The sequence below is a fragment of the Balaenoptera ricei genome, chromosome 7 (assembly GCF_028023285.1).
Source record: "Balaenoptera ricei isolate mBalRic1 chromosome 7, mBalRic1.hap2, whole genome shotgun sequence".
In the NCBI taxonomy this organism is placed as follows: Eukaryota; Metazoa; Chordata; class Mammalia; order Artiodactyla; family Balaenopteridae; genus Balaenoptera; species Balaenoptera ricei.
In genome coordinates this window covers 57675729-57696303 of record NC_082645.1, presented here as the reverse complement: position 1 = coordinate 57696303, position 20575 = coordinate 57675729, and the positions used below count along the sequence as shown (strand labels likewise).

At 38.9% G+C, this 20575-nt stretch overlaps 1 protein-coding gene across 3 annotated transcripts in view; it reads right to left on the bottom strand.

Annotated features, from left to right (window-relative positions):
• The window catches only part of CERS6 (ceramide synthase 6), a 318202-nt gene that overhangs the window by 53776 nt on the left and 243851 nt on the right, over positions 1-20575 (bottom strand). For all 3 annotated transcript variants that reach the window (XM_059928030.1, XM_059928028.1, XM_059928029.1), the window contains exon 7: positions 947-1075. In XM_059928030.1, the coding sequence (XP_059784013.1) occupies positions 947-1075 (129 nt within the window). The remainder of the gene's footprint in view (positions 1-946; positions 1076-20575) is intronic.

Sequence of the window (20575 nt, the reverse complement as noted above, 5' to 3'; positions counted from 1 at the left end):
CAATTTTATGGCCTGGAATTTCTGCTTATATTGGAATAACAAATAATTACTTGAGGACACCTCTATTCTACATTCACAGTGATAGCACATGCTTCAAAGGGGCAGACCTGTGGGCCAACAGGAATAAAAAATAAGCGTACAGATTCTAAGACCCATTTCTACATGGAATTTGTACTCTGGTAAGTTCATTTTTGACCAGTTATATAAATTTCTTAGGACTAAAATGAAAAAACTATAGTTATATAACCTTATTGAGTATGTCTCTTCATGGAGGCCATGATTAAATACCACATCAAAATTTTACTTGGGATTTTATCTTTTGAAATATGCTAGAAGCATTTTTCTTTTTTTTTTTTTTGCTACTTTAGTAATTTTAAGTGATAATGGTTTAGAAAGTTAATCAAAGTGCAACCAATATTTCCTCAGATATTCTTAATACTTACATGCATAGAAAACAGTTTTTATATAAAATTTGTAATTCATATATACTTTCACTATAAAAATACTAGGATAATATGTATATTGTTAATAAAAACTATGACTACTCATTAATTTCATCAGGATGTACAACTACTATTACTAACTAAACTGAGTTGTATACACTTCCCAGATAAATCAGTGTGAAATCTGTAACACTAGAAACAAAACCTATTCAAATAGTAATTTTCCTATTGTAAAACACTCATTTCTTAAGTGTGGAAGGGTTAAGGTTTTCACTATTCTATTAATAAAGAATGCTAACTTGGTGAATGTTTTTTGCACACCACTTTATATACTAAAGTCTCACTTTCACCAATTTAACCTACAAAGAAACACTCTGCAGTTTCAAAGCAGTCATGTACTAACTTCTCCCAGCACCATCTATCAGACCCCAGAAAAACTGATGATCTGGGGGATTTCCTGAATTCCAGATTTTGTATTCTTATAGATGAAAGAAAACTTTTACCTCTAGAAGAGCGTCGGCTGAATCATGGAGACAGAGGACTAGGGTCCCTACTCGGGCCATGTTGTTGACATATGAAAAGGTAATCAAAAAAATAGATACAAGGTGATGCAGGAACATAACGCCAAAGTCCTGGGAAGGAGAAGACACAGGCATGTTAGTTAGGACTTCGCAGCAACACAGCTTTTCCATTCATCTATTCAACCATTCATCCAATAATTTTAAGGCTCTCTATGGGCCCAGCACTGGGAACACTAATGTGAGTAAGAGATAGTTCCTATACTTTGAGAGTTTACTGATTCCTGGGAGAGAAACACAGGACACCAGTGACTGTGGAAAATGTGATCAACACCAGGACGAAGGCCAAATCATAAAGGGTGTTTTGTACTAAGCCAAGGAATCTGAAGCTACGGGAGAAACTGCCATAGGATTTGGTGAATGAAAAATATTGCCTGCCGTATCAGTAAACAAAGGATGTTGCAGCCATCAAGCCATCACATTACAGCCTCCCCTAGAGTGAGCCCTGAGGAAACTCAGGATGGAAACCGGATGCCCCCCATCTAGCAGTCAGCTGCTGCAGCCATCCCTGACAGTGTACCCTGAAGAGACTCAAGATGAGAAAGCACAGGATACTGGCCCCAGATAGCTGAGGTGTATAGCAAAGGAATGATTCCAGGGAGTCCAGACTCTTGCATCTTCCCATACATAGAAAAGAGCTAAATTCCTTAACTTGAGGTATCTGGTTTTCTTTAATTAACAGTAATCTTTTGATGTTCCGACTACCTGGTGTTTGATGCAAAAAATCCTATATATTCTGGCTCCCCCTTTGTCTCGTCGGAGCAATCTCTCAGAGTGATTGGAGATGCTCTGTCCCCAGCTTAAGGACTCAGTTTTGTCCGTCATTTATTTGACAATTTGAGAATTATGTTTTATTACATAATTCTCAACTTTTAGGTTGTGCATTTTTTTTCAGTCGACAGATTTTAAGCAAAGAAAGGTATTACTTGGATTTGTGCTTTAGGAAAATCTTTTGGGTAGCAGTGCAGGTCCAACTAGACCACGTCTCTGGCTATGAGTGGCTGGGGATTTGGCATCCTTTTCCTGGAATATGCCCAATGGGATGTTAAAATAAGAATCATAACATGTTGGCATTTCTGATGGGTCCTACACAAACAAGCTCTCAATTTTAACCATTATCCATCTACAGTCATTAGAAAAAAATAATTGGCAAAAGTAATGGTAAGCTGGCCATCCTCATTTTGGTCAACTTCAAGGGAGCTGCTTCTTGGCCCATGTGAAAAGATCATCTTTCTCTGGTACTGATTTATCTCCTGGCCACCTGGTTTATTGTAACATGGAATTTCTGTTGCTTAGAAATGTTGTCTCTCTTACTGATATTTTTACTCTTATTTAATCTGAATTTCTCCCAGAGTAAACTTGAACTTCTCTGGGGCTTAAATGCCAGGACTAGCCCTGGCTAGCCCTGATGATCTACTTGAAACCATGGAGAAAGAGGACTACTCTCTTATGGGCCATTCATGTAGAGATAAATTAGCCAAAATGAGACACATATTTTGCAACTGAGAGAGAGAGAAAAAGAGAGCACGTGTGTGCACACATACATACTCTGTTGATGTCAAACAGTTTGGGGTCTGAAAGGTCAACTATGATGACTTTTAAATGGTTTTAAAACATTTAAACAATATTTTTTGTTTAGATCCTGAAGGTAACTAATGATAATCTGTAAGTAATGAAATATTGCTCCTATTAGGTCATTTTTCCATTTATTTCATTGTATAGCTCCCATATTGAAAAAATTTCCAATTATTTGATTTTAATTTATATAACTTAAACCTATAAAGCTATGGATTTTTCTACTGTTTAAATTCCTGTACTACAGAACTCTTTAAGAATATCATTTTATATTTTACAAAATCAAGCTTTAAATGACAATGATGAAATAAAGTTAAATGGGTATATTTAAAAAAACACACACAATGTTTAAATGGTTCTGCATACACTTTGGTGAACGTGTCCAGAGGTTACTTTTCTGCCTTGGAAAGTGCCAGACATTTACTGATAACCATATTGATTTATTACTAGGATAAACAATGCATTAGTTTCTTAAATAAGGTCGAATAATTTTAAAAATGAAGTACAACTATTTCTCTTATTTTCAATTAACCTAGTCTCTGTGTTGCCATGATGGTGAATACCATTGTTGGCAGAATCATCTGTCTTGCATTAATTCATTCTAATGGCCACAGTAGAACTACAGTACCAAGTTGTGCAAACTCCTGCCGCCTGTTGACCTACCACTATACTCCTTCCTCCAGACCCACATTTGCATCTAGTTCTCAGCTCACTGGCAGAGAGAGATGAAGACCATGCTCTGAGTTTATTTAATCAGTGATTATGGACAGACTCAACTTACCAGTTTTACCTACTTCTCTTGATTTTCTCTGATGTTTTTGTAGTCTCTAGGATTTTCCTAAAGCATTAGAGTTGAACAATACCAAAATGCCTAAGGCATACAAGAAAAATTGCTTAGATAACGTTTCCCACAGGAAGATGAAATCTCTTCACTATAGGCTGTTATCAGAAATGTATCACCTGGTGTAGAGTGATCTACCAGACAATAGCTACTTCAAAACAATGGATCAATTAAAGTGGAGCTAACCTATCAACTGATATTTTATACTGTCTCGTAAACATAATTAAATAAAAACACAGAGTGCTAATTCAACAGTTCAGTGAGTTTATATTAGCCCATGCTGAATACACAGATTTTAAAGTCTAACTAGCTGAGTACATAACCAGAACAATACTTTCCACATTTCTCATTGTTTAGCCATAAATGATTGCTCTTGATTCACTGAAAGAGAAGAGGTTTTCTCGATTTAATTTTAAAATGAATAAACATAAATTGATTAAAACACTTATGGAGGATTAGGGCCATTTTATAATTAAGTTTCCTAACATGTATCTGATATATATGTCAATAAATAAAACAATGCCCTTGGCAATATAGCAAGGCTGCCCTAAAAACAAAAGCCTTATTTTTCAGACAAAGTTTGCTTTGTGAAGATGATTTTTGCATATAAATCCCCTGGTCCTAGAAAACATTTATTACTGAGGGGCTCAGAGCTATGCTCATTGCAGAAGACCAATTTTCATTATACTGTCATATCTGTATGAATATGAAAAGCATGAATAATGGATTTTGTCTTTTACACTTCTGCTTCAGAAAGCATTATACACAATGAAATACCTTTAATAAAATCCCTGCAATCATTATTTTTTGTTACTCTCATTCCCTCACCCTGACACATTTTTTTGAATAGGCAGTGGATCTGGTCCAAATAACAGTTTTTAAATGAATTGTCAATTTAGACTTTATCAGTGCATGGTGGGAAATGCCCATCCTCATGTTTGTTACTGCTGAAAGTGACTGGGTACAGGCAAGCTGCAGGAAGCTTAGCATTTTAGGCTGAGAATATTTTCTTCCATTTTCAGTAGCATCAGTTAGGTAGAGATTGTGATTTCTTGTTGGCCTTCATATTGAGGACGGATCCCAAAGTCCTTAGACAAAATTGACGACTGGCCTGGCTACCTGCATCAGCGGTCCCCAACCTCCTGTCATTCTGCCATATTGTTTCTGGATACATTCATAGCTCTAGTCAAGGGGTCCTTCTACATTCCCTGCCTGATATTTACCCCGACCCCAGCCCTCATTCCAGTGGCTTCTCCTATGTTAATTATCAGAGACAAGGGAAAAAAATAGATATGGACTTGACTCAAGCACAATTAGAATAAGCCTAAAATGAAAAGATTCAAGGAAAAGCCATTCATTTTAATACCAGAAGTTGGTAAGAAAATGTTGTTTTTTCCTTATTATATTTCTGAATGACATTTAGAGAACCCAGAACAGAGTCTCAGTCTGCTCTGTGTAGCTTCCACATCAGAAACTCATAGGTGCAAGTAAACCTGTAGCTACTTGGGCTCCATCCCCTACTCTTAGAATGAGAATCGGCATCCTTAACTCAGTTCTCCAGGGGAATTCTCTGCACAATAAAACATCGGCATCAAAGGGCCAGAGAGGTCACCCTCTCATTAAGACATAAGTCTGATGTTCTGTATGATGCAACTCCATTTGCAATGGTCAGGCTGAAAGAGGCTTTGAAATAATACTCTGTTTTCAGGAAGTGCCAGAAATTCGCCTTGATATACATATTTTTATGAAAGCAAAATTAACTCTATTCTCATTTTTAAAAAACTCACTACAAATAAGAAACTTGTTCTCTAAATTCTCATTTGCTGGATAAAGTATTCACAATTTTATGCAGTTTCTTTTGGGAATAATCTTTGCAACAAATAAAGAAAAGCACTGGTGAGCCTTCTCAAAAAGGAATAAGAAGACCAAGATTTTAAGTGATGGCTGATTTAGATGCTCATGTATGGTGAAAAATATGACATACCACTAAAGTGCAAGACAAAGAAAAGACTCTTCTTTCTTAGATGCAAATGACATGTGCCAGCTTTCCCAAATTTAATAAATATCATAAATAAATATCATTAATAAACGTACTCTAACTCATGAACAGAAATCAGGTAATACCAGGTTAACCATTTAACAGATTTTCAAACTCTCTATGAAACAGAGGGACAGAAACATAATTTGAAACTGATTTCATTTTATGGCAACTATAGCAGTAATAGAAATCTCTCGTTTCTGTTTGTTTTGTTTTTTTAAAAAAAGTTTTCTTATTTGAGTCTTCAAGGTACAAAGAAATTAGTAGGACTTTGAACAGAGTAACATGCTCTTTTTTTTCTAGAGATCAATAATACTCTCCCTATTTCTCCCCTTGCGATTGTGCAACCTGGGGGTAAAACTCAGAATGTTGGGGAGCAATGTGGCTGTGCAGGAAGTGTCCTTCAAGCCTGTAACTTGGCAACGTACAGGGGAGAGTGCCCACTCAGGTTCCACCTCCACTCCAGAACGAACACACACGGAGATGGAGAGAACTTCAGATAAAACTTACATGTGACAAGAATAATCATAGTTAAATACTTTTCCCATTGAGGGAATATGAAAATATAACAGATTTTCAACCTTTGGCTATGGATAGCTAAAGTCCTGACTAAGAGTATGAACATATATATATATATATATATATATATATATATATATATATATATATTCCTCTTAAAAAGCAAAGAAACAAAAGACTACAAAACTGTCCGGGTTGTAAAGACAATGACTGCAATGAAAGTATATTCAGAGTGATTTATAAAAATCAGTTGATTCTGATTTGCCCCATATTAGGCAACTTGAAAATTATACCTTTCTCTTACCAGCGCATGACGCAAGGAGTTCACATGATGTATGTAAATGTAAATGTCAACCTTTAGGTATCTGGAATCTCCCACATTTACTTGGTTATTATATTTTTAGCTGGCCTTGAGTTTTGGCTCACTCTAAAGAGAACCAGTTAAATGTGCCATTTAAAGAAAGGTATTTCAAATAACAAAGTTCTTCAAAAATTGTAACTAAAATTCACTTTCATTCTCATGTATAGCCTATGCACTTTGGTGTAAATATTTATGGGAAAATCTGGAAATGGATGAAAAAGTGTGATTTATTTGGGAAACATTTAATTATAAAGTAGAGGAGTCCTGGCAGGAATGATTCAATTATCCCATCTCTAAAAGCAGTCCATGAATAAAACCTCATTCACACAAAATCTAAAGTTCAATTTATTTTTACACTTTTTTTCCCCAATAGACTAGATTTTTCACCTTTGGGCCTAAATATATACAGATTTAGGTCCTTGAGGGAGATAACTGTCTCCTACAAATATAATTCTAAAAATAGTAAATGCTAAGAAATTAATTGGTTAAAGACTTTAAACTTGCTACTGTTACTATCAAAATGTTTTAAAAATATGTACTGATGTGATGTGAATATCTCTACTAGCCATTCTCAAAGCTGACATCCTCACTGTTCACCAAATTTGCGTGTCTAGGTGACTCAACTTTAGAGCAGAGAAAGACACACTATGGCCCCCAGGCCAAATCTGGCCTTCATTTGTTTTTGTAAATAATGTTTTATTAGAACACAGCCATCCATTTGTTTAATTATTGTTTATGGCAGTGTTCTTGCTACACTGGTAGAGTTACGTGGTTGCAACAGAGACTACACAGCCTCCAAGTTTAAAGTATTTACTAGCAGGCCCTTTACAGAAAAGTTTGACGAGCCCTGCCTTAGAGTCACATCAAAAGGCATAACATGGGAAACTCAGCCATGTAATTTGAGATGTGGCAATTGCATAGGCTCAAGGCTGGCTGGCTTCATCACATTTTCTTCAGATACAGAATATGTAAGATATTTAATGTTCATAGCTATTCAGAAGTAACCCATTAAGTATTACTTTCAAAATTCAGATAAATCATTTAAAAAAAAAGAGTTTTGGCAGGTATCTCCATCAAAATTCTCATGATAAACTATAACTACAACTTCAAGATCATTTTAAAATCGAGGAGCTTCTTCAGAAAAAGCTTGAGCTTTTGTAAAAACAAGAGCTGTCTATCCAGATGCAATATATTACTCTCTCTACTGCTACATGTGCCATTACTTCAGAGCTTCTGGGAATATACATAAATGAAATAAAGAACTTCTGTGTAAGCAGTGTTTACCCAATCTTTCTCCCGTGTAACATTTGTGGCACATTTTAAGATCAAGAAGTCATATAATCTCATCTACTATGAATTATTTAGCTGATATTTAATCTTTAATTGATTTTATTACTGTGGAAAAAGATGCAATAAAATTTTATTTGCACAATAGAAAACAGTAAGACAGTGCCACCAATTCCCTCCCACTGCCTGGCCAGAGCTCAGAACTTAATTTGCAACTCCCTGGAGTCCTCCTCCCTGCTTTCCTTTCCTCTTCCCATTGAAAGTACACTCTCCAAATGCACTCTGCTTTCAAATGATGTAGCTATTTTCCTTAATTATACACACGTCTTTTTTCTCATTGAATCTTTGTATTGAGATGTTCTCCGTAACTACAAGTCTTGCCAAATTACAAGCTCCAGGAGTTGAAGGCCTTTATATACATCATCTGGGCTCTGTTTAAACTACTCTTGGGGCTTCCCTGGTGGCACAGTGGTTGAGAATCCGCCTGCCAATGCAGGGGACATGGGTTCGAGCCCTGGTCCGGGAAGATCCCACATGCTGCGGAGTAACTAAGCCCATGCGCCACAACTACTGAGCCTGTGCTCTAGAGCCCGCGAGCCACAACTACTGAGCCCGCGTGACACAACTACTGAAGCTCGCACGCCTAGAGGCCGTGCTCCACAATAAGAGAAGCCACCGCAACGAGAAGCCCGTGCAACACAACAAAGAGTAGCCCCCGCTCGCCGCAACTAGAGAAAGCCCGCGTGCAGCAACGAAGACCCAACACAGCCAAAAATAAATAAATAAATATTTTAAATTAAAAAAATAAATAAACTACTCTTGGCCCAGCCACACTACTTTGTACAGCTTTTAATGCCAGAAGGATCACTTCTGAGACATTTAAAATATACTCAGCATAACAGTGTTAAGTGATACGCAGGTTAACAAACTTTATTCTCCTTTGTTTTCAGGAGGAAAAAGGCAAGGGCAACACTTGATACGAAGTAAACCCATTCAGGTTGAAAACGTCCGGAATGATCAGTAGGGGGCAGACTGTGTTCAACTAAAATCAGAACTATCCCAGGACGCAAAAACCATCATCCTCATATCTACTGTAACGCCCTTGGGGTCCCAAATGACAATACGCCATCAAGGTCTCAACTTGGTGCTTTAGATGGAAGATGGAAAAAGTCTCCTTTAGGTCAGCCAGGTTGGCATTATGTTGTTAAGTTGTCAGGAGGGGTTTCGGGAAACTCTTATTATTGTCATCAGTCTTATCTTCTCTCTTCTAATCCCTCTTCCTTCAGCTGCTGGAGCTCCCCACCTCCCTTCACAGACAGAACTCTATGTGCAAAATTCACTTGCCAACTTTCTTGTCCCCATGCAGGCCTCTGGCCATTCAGGGTTTTTTTGTTTTTGTTTTCCTGGATGGAATGCTTGTGTATTCTCTCCTTTTCTCCAAGCCCCACTCCAACTTGACTACCTGGTGAACTTCTATCTACCCTGAGATTTGCCTACTAATTCTCAGGCTTCAAAGATTCTGACACTGAGATTTATTCTCAACAACCTCCACATAAGGTAAGTACTCTTCGAACGCCATTTATAAAGAAACTGAGGCACAGAAAAGCGACGTAATTTTTTCAGAGTTACACAGTAAGGACAGGCTACAGGCAGGTCTGCATCCAGTTCTGTGTGATTCCAGAGCTCAGGCTCCGATCACAGTGGGCTGCTTCTCAGAAACAACCACAGGAGGAAACACAACAATAAGGAATGGGGCAGTGAAAGAGGACAATTTTTTCTTTTTTTTTAACATCTTTATTGGAGTACAATTGCTTTACAATGGTGTGTTAGTTTCTGCTTTATAACAAAGTCAATCAGCTATACATATACATATATCCCCATATCTCCTCCCTCTTGTGTCTCGCTCCCACCCTCCCTATCCCATCCCACTAGGCGGACACAAAGCACCGAGCTGATCTCCCTGTGCTATGCGGCTGCTTCCCACTAGCTATCTATTTTACATTTGGTAGTGCATATATGCCCATGACACTCTCTCACTTTCTGACTTACTTCACTCTGAATGACAGACTCTAGGTCCATCCACCTCACTACAAATAACTCAATTTCGTTTCTTTTTATGGCTGAGCAAAATTCCATTGTATATATATGTGTCACATCTTCTTTATCCATTCATGTCGATGGACACTTAGGTTGCTCCCATGTCCTGGCTATTATAAATAGTGCTGCAATGAAAACTGTGGTACACGTCTCTTTATGAATTATGGTTTTCTCAGGGTATAGGCCCAGTAGTGGGATTGCTGGGTCGTATGGTACTTCTATTTTTACTTTTTTAAGGAACCTCCATACTGTTCTCCATAGTGGCTGTATCAATTTACATTCCCACCAACAGTGCAAGAGAGTTCCCTTTTCTCCACACCCTCTCCAGCATTTACTGTTTGTAGATTTTTTGATGATGGCCATTCTGACCGGTGTGAGGTGATACCTCATTGTAGTTTTGATTTGCATTTCTCTAGTAATTAGTGATGTTGAACATCCTTTCATGTGCTTGTTGGCAATCTGTATATCTTCTCTGGAGAAATGTCTATTTAGGTTTTCTGCCCATTTTTGGATTGGGTTGTTTGTTTTTTTGATATTGAGCTGCATGAGCTGCTTGTAAATTTTGGAGATTAATCCTTTGCCAGTTGCTTCGTTTGCAAATATTTTCTCCCACTCTGAGGGTTGTCTTCTTGTCTTTTTTATGGTTTCCTTTGCTGTGCAAAAGCTTTTAAGTTTCATTAGGCCCCATTTATTTACTTTTGTTTTTATTTCCATTTCTCTAGGAGGTGGGTCAAAAAGGATCTTGCTGTGATTTATGTCATGGAGTGTTCTGCCTATGTTTTCCTCTAAGAGATTTATAGTGTCTGGCCTTACATTTAGGTCTTTAATCCATTTTGAGTTTATTTTTGTGCATGGTGTCAGGGAGTGTTCTAATTTCATTCTTTTACATGTAACTGTCCAGTTTTCCCAGCACCACTTATTGAAGAGGCTGTCTTTTCTCCACTGTATATTCTTGCCTCCTTTATCAAAGATAAGGTGACCATATGTGCGTGGGTTTACCTCTGAGCTTTCTATCCTGTTCCATTGATCTATATTTCTGTTTTTGTGCCAGTATCATACTGTCTTGATTACTGTAGCTTTGCAGTAAAGTCTGAAGTCCAGGAGCCTGATTCCTCCAGCTCCATTTTTCTTTCTCACGATTGCTTTGGCTATTCAGGGTCTTCTGTGTTTCCATACAAATTGTGAAATTTTTTGTTCTAGTTCTGCGAAAAATGCCACTGGTAGTTTGATGGGGATTGCACTTAATCTGTAGACTGCTTTGGGTAGTATAGTCATTTGCACAATGTTGATTCTTCCAATCCAAAAATATGGTATATCTCTCCATCTGTTTGTATCTTTAATTTCTTTCATCAGTGTATTATAGTTTTCTGTATACAGGTCTTTTGTCTCCTTAGGTAGGTTTATTCCTAGGTATTTTATCCTTTTTGTTGCAATGGTAAATGGGAGTGTTTCCTTAATTTCTCTTTCAGATTTTTCATCATTAGTGTATAGGAATGTAAGAGATTTCTGTGCGTTAATTTTGTATCCTGCTACTTTACCAAATTCATTGATTAGCTCTAGTAGTTTTCTGGTAGCATGTTTAGGATTCTCTATGTATAGTATCATGTCATCTGCAAACAGTGACAGTTTTACTCTTCTTTTCTGATTTGGATTCATTTTATTTCTTTTTCTTCTCTGACTGCTGTGGCTAAAACTTCCAAAACTGTGTTGAATAATAGTGGTGAGAGTGGGCAACCTCATCTTGTTCCTGATCTTAGTGGAAATGGTTTCAGTTTTTCACCATTGGGAAAGATACTGGCTGTGGGTTTGTCATATATGGCCTTTATTATGTTGATGTAAGTTCCCTCTATGCCTACTTTCTGGAGTTTTTATCATAAATGGGTGTTGAATTTTGTCGAAAGCTTTTTCTGCATCTATTGATCATATGGTTTTTATCCTTCAATTTGTTAATATGGTGTATCACATTGATTGATTTGTGTATACTGAAGAATCCCTGCATTCCTGGGAAAAACCCCACTTGATCATGGTGTATGATCCTTTTAATGTGCTGTTGGATTCTGTTTGCTAGTATTTTGTTGAGGATTTTTGCATCATTGTTCATCAGTGATACTGGCCTGTAGTTTTCTTTTTTTGTAGTATCTTTGTCTGGTTTTGGTATCAGGGTGATGGTGGCCTCATAGAATGAGTTTGGGAGTGTTCCTCCCTCTGCTATATTTTGGAAGAGTTTGAGAAGGATACGGGTTAGCTCTTCTCTAAATGTTTGATAGAATTCGTCTGTGAAGCAATCTGGTTCTGGGCTTTTGTTTGTCGGAAGATTTTTAATCACGGTTTCAATTTCATTGCTTGTGATTGGTCTGTTTATGTTTTCTATTTCTTCCTGGTTCAGTCTTGGAAGGTTGTGCTTTTCTAAGAATGTGTCCATTACTTCCAGGTTTTCCATTTTATTGGCATACAGGTGCTTGTAGTAATCTCTCATGATCCTGTGTATTTCTGCAGTGTCAGTTGTTACTTCTCCTTTTTCATTTCTAATTCTGTTGATTTGAGTCTTTTCCCTTTTTTTCTTGATGAGTCTGGTTAATGGTTTATCAATTTTGTTTATCTTCTCAGAGAACCATCTTTTAGTTTATTGATCTTTGCTATTGTTTCCTTCATTTCTTTTTCATTTATTTCTGATCTGATCTTTATGATTCCTTTCCTTCTGATAACTTTGGGTTTTTTTGGTTGTTCTTTCTCTAATTGCTTTAGGTGTATGGTTAGGTTGTTTATTTGAGACGTTTCTTGTTTGTTGAGGTAGGATTGTATTGCTATAAACTTCCCTCTTAGAACTGCTTTTGCTGCATCCCATAGGTTTTGGGTCGTTGTGTTTCCATTGTCATTTGTTTCTAGGTATTTTGGGATTTCGTCTTTGATTTCTTCAGTGATCTCTTGGTTATTTAGTAGTGTATTCTTTAGCGTCCATGTGTTTGTATTTTATACAGTTTTTTTCCTGTAATTGATATCTAGTCTTATAGCATTGTGGTCAGAAAAGATACTTGATATGATTTCAATTTCCTTAAATTTACCAAGGCTTGATTTGTGACCCAAGAGATGATCCTGGAGAATGTTCCATGAGCACTTGAGAAGAAAGTGTAATCTGCTGTTTTTGGATGGAATGTCCTATAAATATCAATTAAGTCCATCTTGTTTAATGTATCATTTAAAGCTTGTGTTTCCTTATTTATTTTCACATTAGATGATCTGTCCATTGGTGAAAGTGGGGTGTTAAAGTCCCCTACTATGACTGTGTTACTGTCGATTTCCCTTATTATGGCTATTAGTGTTTGCCTTATGTATTGAGGTGCTCCTATGTTGGGTGCATAAATATTTACAATTCTTATATCTTCTTCTTGGATTGCTCCCTTGATCATTATGTAGTGTCCTTCTTTGTCGCTTGTAGTAGTCCTTATTTTAAAGCCTATTTTGTCTGATGTGAGAATTGTTACTCCAGCTTTCTTTTGATTTCCATTTGCATGGAATATCTTTTTCCATCACCTCACTTTCAGTCTGTATGTGTCCCTAGGTCTGAAGTGGGTCTCTTGTAGACAGCATATATATGGGTCTTGTTTTTGTATCCATTCAGCCAGTCTATGTCTTTTGGTGGGAGCACTTAATCCATTTACATTTAAGGTAATTATCGATATGTATGTTCCTATTACCATTTTCTTAATTGTTTTGGGTTTGTTATTGTAGGTCTTTTCCTTCTCTTGTGTTTCCTGCCTAGAGAAGTTCCTTTAGGATTTGTTGTAAAGCTGGTGTGATGGTGCTGAATTCTCTTAGCTTTTGCTTGTCTGTAAAGATTTTAATTTCTCCATCAAATCTGAATGAGATCCTTGCTGGGTAGAGTAATTTTGGTTGTAGGTTTTTCCCTTTCATCACTATAAATATGTCCTGCCACTCCCTTCTGGCTTGCAGAGTTTCTGCTGAAAGATCAGCTGTTAACCTTATGGGGATTCCCTTGTATGTTATTTGTTGTTTTTCCCTTGCTGCTTTTACTATTTTTTCTTTGTATTTAATTTTTGATAGTTTGATTAATATGTGTCTTGGTGTGTTTCTCCTTGGATTTATCCTTTATCAGACTCTCTGCACTTCCTGGATGTGATTGACTATCTCCTTTTCCATATTAGGGAAGTTTTCAACTATAATCTCTTCAAATATTTTCTCAGTCCCTTTCCTTTTCTTCTTCTTCTGGGACCCCTATAATTTGAATGTTGGTGTGTTTAATGTTGTCCCAGAGGTCTCTGAGACTCTCTTCAATTCATTCTTTTCTCTTTATTCTGCTCTGCGGCAGTTATTTCCACTATTTTATCTTCCAGGCCACTTATCTGTGCTTCTCCCTCAGTTATTCGGCTATTGATTGCTTCAAGAGAATTTTCAATTTCATTTATTGTGTTGTTCATCATTGTTTGTTTGCTCTTTAGTCCTTCTAGGTCCTTGTTAAACGTTTCTTGTATTTTCTCCATTCTATTTTCCAAGGTTTAGGATCATCTTTACTAGCATTACTCTGAATTCTTTTTCAGGTAGACTGCCTATTTCCTCTTCATTTGTTTGGTCTGGTGGGTTTTTACCTTGCTCCTTCATCTGCTGCGCATTTCTCTGTCTTATCATTTTGTTTAACTTACTGTGTTTGGGGTCTCCTTTTTGCAGGCTGCAGGTTCGTAGTTCCCGTTGTTTTTGGTGTCTGCCCCCAGTGGGTAAGGTTGGTTCAGTGGGTTGTGTAGGCTTCCTGGTGGAGGGGACTGGTGCCTGTGTTCTGGTGGATGAGGCTGGATGTTATCTTTCTGGTGGGCAGGACCGCATGCAGTGGTGTGTTTTGGGGTGTCTGTGAACTTATTATGATTTTAGGCAACCTCTCTGCTAATGGGTGGGGTTGTGTTCCTGTCTTGCTAGTTGTTTGGCATGGTGTTTCCAGCACTGGAGCTTGCTGGTCGTTGAGTGGAGCTGGGTCTTCGCGTTGAGACGGAGATCTCTGGTAGCGCTCTCGCCAATTGATATTACAAGGGGCTGGGAGGTCTCTGGTGGACCAATGTCCTGAACTCGGCTCTCCCACCTCAGAGGCTCATGCCTGACACCCGGCCAGAGCACCAAGACCCTGTCAGCCACATGGCTCAGAAGAAAAGGGAGAAAAGAAAAAAAATGAAAGAAAGAAAAAAGTAATAAAATAAAGTTATTAAAATAAAAAATTATTAAAATAAAAAAATAATTTTTTAAAAAAGAGAGCAACCAAACCAATAAACAAATCCACCAATGATAACAAGCACTAAAAACTATACAAAAAAATAAAATGGACAGACAGAACCCTAGGACAAATGGTAAAAGCAAACTTATACAGACAAAATCACACAAAAGTATACACATACACACTCACAAAAAGGAAAAAGAAAAAAATATATATATATATTTTTAAAAAAGAAAGAGAGCAACCAAATCAATAACCAAATCTACCAATGATAATAAGCTCTAAATACTAAACTAAGATAAACATAAAACTAGAAACAAATTAGATGCAGAAAGCAAACCCCAAGTCTACAGTTGCTCCCAAAGTCCACCGCCTCAGTTTTGGGATGATTCGTTGTCTATTCAGGTATTCCACAGATGCAGGGTTCATCAAGTTGATTGTGGAGATTTAATCTGCTGCTCCTGAGGCTGCTGGGAGAGATTTCCTTTCTCTTCTTTGTTCGCACAGCTCCCGGGGTTCAGCTTTGGATTTGGCCCCGCCTCTGTGTGCAGGTTGCCTGAGGGCATCTGTTCTTCGCTCAGACAGGACAGGGTTAAAGGAGAAGCTGATTAGGTGGCTCTGGCTCACTCAGGCCGGGGGGAGGGAGGGGTATGGATGTGGGGTGAGCCTGCAGCGGCAGAGGCCAGCATGATGTTGCAACAGCCTGAGGCACGCCGTGTGTTCTCCCGGGTAAGGTGTCCGTGGATCTCGGGACCCTGGCAGTGGTGGGCTGCACAGGCTCCCGGGTGGGGAGGTGTGGAGAGTGACCTGTGCTCGCACACAGGCTTCTTGGTGGCTGCAGAAGCAGCCTTAGCGTCTCATGCCCATCTCTGGTTTCCACGCTGATAGCCGCGGCTCGCGCCCATCTCTGGAGCTCGTTTAGGTGGTGCTCTGAATCTCCTCTCCTCGTGCACACCGAAACAATGGTCTCTCGCCTCTTAGGCAGGTCCAGACTTTTTCCTGGACTCCCTCCCGGCTAGCTGTGGCACACTAGCCCCCTTCAGGCTGTGTTCACGCAGCCGACCCCAGTCCTCTCCCTGGGATCTGACCTCTGAAGCCTGAGCCTCAGCTCCCAGCCCCTGCCCGCCCCGGCGGGTGAGCAGACAAGCCTCTCGGGCTGGTGAGTGCTGGTGGGCACCGATCCTCTGCGCAGGGATCTCTCCGCTTTGCCCTCTGCACCCCTGTTGCTGCACTCTCCTCCGTGGCTCCGAAGCTCCCCCCTCTGCCACCCGCAGTCTCCTCCCGTGAAGGGTCTTCCTAGTGTGTGGAAACCTTTCCTCCTTCACAGCTCCCTCCCAGAGGTGCAGGTCCCGTCCCTATTCTTTTGTCTCTGTTTTTTCTTTTTTCTTTTGCCCTACCCAGGTACATGGGGAGTTTCTTGCCTTTTGGGAGGTCTGAGGTCTTCTGCCAGCATTCAGTAGGTGTTCTGTAGGAGTTGTTCCACATGTAGATGTATTTTTGATGTATTTGTGGGGAGGAAGGTGATCTCCACGTCTTACTCCTCCACCATCTTGAAGGTCCTCTCTCAAAGACACTTTTGAAAACACATGTAAGTGAGAGACTACCAAATAGAGCAAGGTCACTTCTAGAAGACAGGAAGAAAAGGGGGATCAAGAGCAAAGGTGAGGATGAGCCGTGAGTGGAAGAGCTTCCTCCTCTTGGGTGGCCAAAGAGAACGATATGAGATGGGTCTGTTTATATTTAAGGGGATAGAAATGGAGGGAATTCACCAAGTCAGGGAGTTAGAGCCATAACAAGCCAAAGTAGGTGTTTTCCCAAGACTCCTAGGATGACTTATGGGAAACCCCCCAAAGGAAGCAGAACGACTAAATCTCCCAATGAAAATGATACCTTCCAAGTGTCGGTGGCACCTCCTGAGAGAGGGTGGGATCCCTGAGGCCCCAGACTTAAGGACCCAGAGCCCTGGACCAGCAGCATTGTGTGGGCCTGGGAGTAGGTCTCTCTGTAACGTGGTGATGATGTGGCCCCTGGCACCACGCTGGAAGAAGAGGTTCCTGCTGTCACCCTTCCATGCCCTGGAGAGCAGTATGTGCCACTGCACTGCCCCAGGGCTGTCCAGGGGCTGGTCATCTAACTGTGAGATCTAAAGACACTTAAGAGCCTCTCTCCTGGCCAGGCACCTGGGAGTTTGATTGCTGGAATAAGCTACTAGATGAGGCAGCCTTTGAATAAAATCTCATACAATTGCCCCATACAATACTTTTTCTTTTCCAGACAATGCTGTTCCACTGTTGGCCCACCAGCCTGCACACAGCCCTAGGTTGCAATGCTTTGATCACAGATGGTGGCTTACTAAAATGAACTGCCTCTTCTTCCCTTCTTTGATTCTGAAGTCACTGTAGTGAGAAAGAAACAGGACAGAGGACTCAGAGTCAGGAATATCTGCCTCGGAAGAAACCTAAACTTCGAGGGCAGGATATTGCTATTCCAGTCACAAGCGGACACACAGAACAACTTGGTGCCTCTGTGAAAGAGAGGTTAAGTGGCCTGCCTGCCTGTGTCTGCAAGTAGCAGCACTGGGGTTACACAGAGAGAATTCTACATCATCCTCCAGCCCTCTCGGGATGTTCAGATGTCATCTGGCGTGATTTTAGCTTTTCAAGCAAAGAAAGGAGACGCTGATACAATCTGAGGCACTACCCAAGAGTCATCTCCTTAGAAGAGACTTAAAAATAATCTAGATGAGCAATTCTCATATGTTTTGGTCTCAGGAGTCTTTTATATTCTTAAAAATTATTGAAGACACCAAAAAGTGTTCGTTTATGTGGGTCATATCTATCGGTATTTACCACATTGGACATAAAAACTGAGAAATTTTAAAAACATGTAAAACACATTTATTCATTTATTTTAAATGAAGTTCATTATATGTTAATTAACATAATATATTTACGAAAAATATTTTCCGAAATTAAAAAAAAAATCGTGAGAAGAGTAGCCTTGTTTTCCATGATTGCAAATCTCTTTGATGTCTGACTCATGTTGGATTCTCATCACTGCATATATATTCAATATGTTGCCCTGTTATTTTGGTTAAAGTATATAAAGAAAATCTGGTATCACACAGTTGGAAAAGGGAGAAGTACCTTAATAGCCTTTTCAGATAGTTATGGATATTCTTTCTTGACACTGTACCAAAACTCGACAAGAGGGATATTCTTAAAGGTTAGTTGCAATGTGGAATTGAAAACTATATATATCAATAAACTTTTCATATTCTATTACATAAAATCCTTTGGTCTGTCTTGACCTTCGAGTGGATCTTTCACTCAGGCATAATTTTGGAGCATCATGCATTAGTCACTTGGAAAATACTGCCTCACGGAGTTAATGAAACAGATTGTCATATAGTATTTTAAAAATCACATTTACTAACATCACTATCAATCTCATGAGAAAAGTCTTTAAGTATTGAGACGCTATCAAGGTCTTGCTGGTGGACATAAGTTTTTCTAAAAATTTAATTTTTTTCTTGAAAGCTTGAGTTGTATCATTGACAACAAATAATGTCAATGGTCTTACTTGAAACAACCTTGACAAGTTCACTTTGTGCATTTTCAAGAATGTGTCTACCAAATACACAAGTTGGAATAAACACAGTTTGTCATTCTTTAAAGTAAAAATGAGATTCTTTGGGGGGAAAAAGCAGCTAGTACATCTCTCAATGCAAACCACTAACTACACATGATTTTTCTTGAGACACATTGTACAGTGTTCTGCCACAGAAGCTCTTTATGCCTCCTTCCCATTTCATCACACAAAATAATTTTTAAAATGTATACTCAAGAATAGAGATTTAATCAAATTAACACTTTTTACTGCTTCAACAAGAGCATTCTCAAGTGAAACTGACATTTTTGTTTCTTCCTGCAAGCACGTGGCAATGAGGAACACAAAACTACTCATACTGTTTGGTGCCACTGCTAGCAGTTTTGCCGTTACTTTTGCACGATTAGTGCAAATTTCAATGCAGTAAAGAAAGGCAAATGACATCCTAGTGTTATTATGAAGTCAGTTTTAATGTTGCAGATCTCCTAAAAGGGTCTCAGAAATCTCCAGGTGTCTGCAGACCACACTTTGAGAACTGCTATCTAGACAAATGATTTCCAGAAATTGTTCTAGGAGATGATAATCTGCCAGATTATTAATAATAGCTGCACAGTCAGGATAAGCTAGGTTATGTGGCAAGAACAAAGCCCTTAAAATCTCAGTGGTTTATACCAAAGGCCTGTTTCTTATTTACTACATGTTACCAATTGGCTGGACAAAGGGCACTCTGTTTATCACCATCACTTAGGGACCCAGACTGATGGAGCAGCCTCCATCTCAAATGTTACCAATCGCTGTACTAGAGGGGAAAAGAGACTCTAGTGGGTCTCACACCAGCAATTACATTACTGACTCGAGTCAGTTCTGCTTACAGCCTACCATGGGGTTACATGGCCCCATCCAACCACAAGAAGGGCCATGGCTGAGTACAATCCTCCATGTGCCTGAGAGTAGAGAGCTGGCAATATCTGGTGAATCGCATTAATGATTACAGTAACAGCTAACATACATGGTGCATTTGTTTATGTGCCAAGCACTGTTTCAACAGCATGTGTCACTTACTTATGCTCTCAACACTCCCATGAGGTCGGTTATACGAACTCTATTCTTTGGATCAGGACACAAAGGCACAGAGAGGTAAAGTAACTTGCTGAAGGTCACACCAAATTAGAAGTGGTGCTGGGCAGGTAGATGGACTCCAGAGCCCATGATTTTAACCTCTAAGAAGCCATATTACCCATAATTTTTCCCCAGTCTAGAACAAAATGAGAGAAATAAAAACTTTTTCATAATGATAAATGGAAAGGATTGTCCTTTATTACAAGGTGCCTTTTCTCCTTCAAAATATTAACATGTTCTTTCTTTTATGAATTGATGGTAGTAAGTGGTAGGTACTTTTAAAATTTCCTTACTGGGAAAAATAAAAGGTTGGCAACCTTAAGTTAGTCCCTTTTCCTAATTATTTTTGTTCACTTTAATTGACCAAAAATATGAAAATTTGTGACCACTAGTTTGGGAGGTTTTTTGATTTGTTTCTGGTCTTAGCACTATGTTTTGATTCAACCAAATTTTGGTCATTATGTGCTAGGTACCGCTCTGAGCTCTGTCAAGCATTGTACTAGATGGTTTCATGGACATTGTTTTATTTAACTCTATGCCATACTGCTTCCTTATTAAATGATTAAAACATGCATTTTTTTTTTTTTTAACCCTAAAGCTAATTGAAGCAGGAAAGATCTGGAGCATGGCAGGCCCTCAAAAGGCAGCTGAAGCACGCATAGCAATGAACACCAGTTCTTTTCTATGAAAGTTACTAAAGAGCAAACACAAGCCTGTCAATAGGTTTCTTGCTAAACTTCATCATCATCATCTCTCTCTCTGTTAGGGATCTTTTATGAGATGTAGATTTTCTCTCAGGTTAAAGACCAAAAGAGCAACAAGCTGATTTCACCAGCTGGGCCCTGGAACTCGGCCATAGATGATTTCCTGCAAAGGACTCCGAACACGAGCAA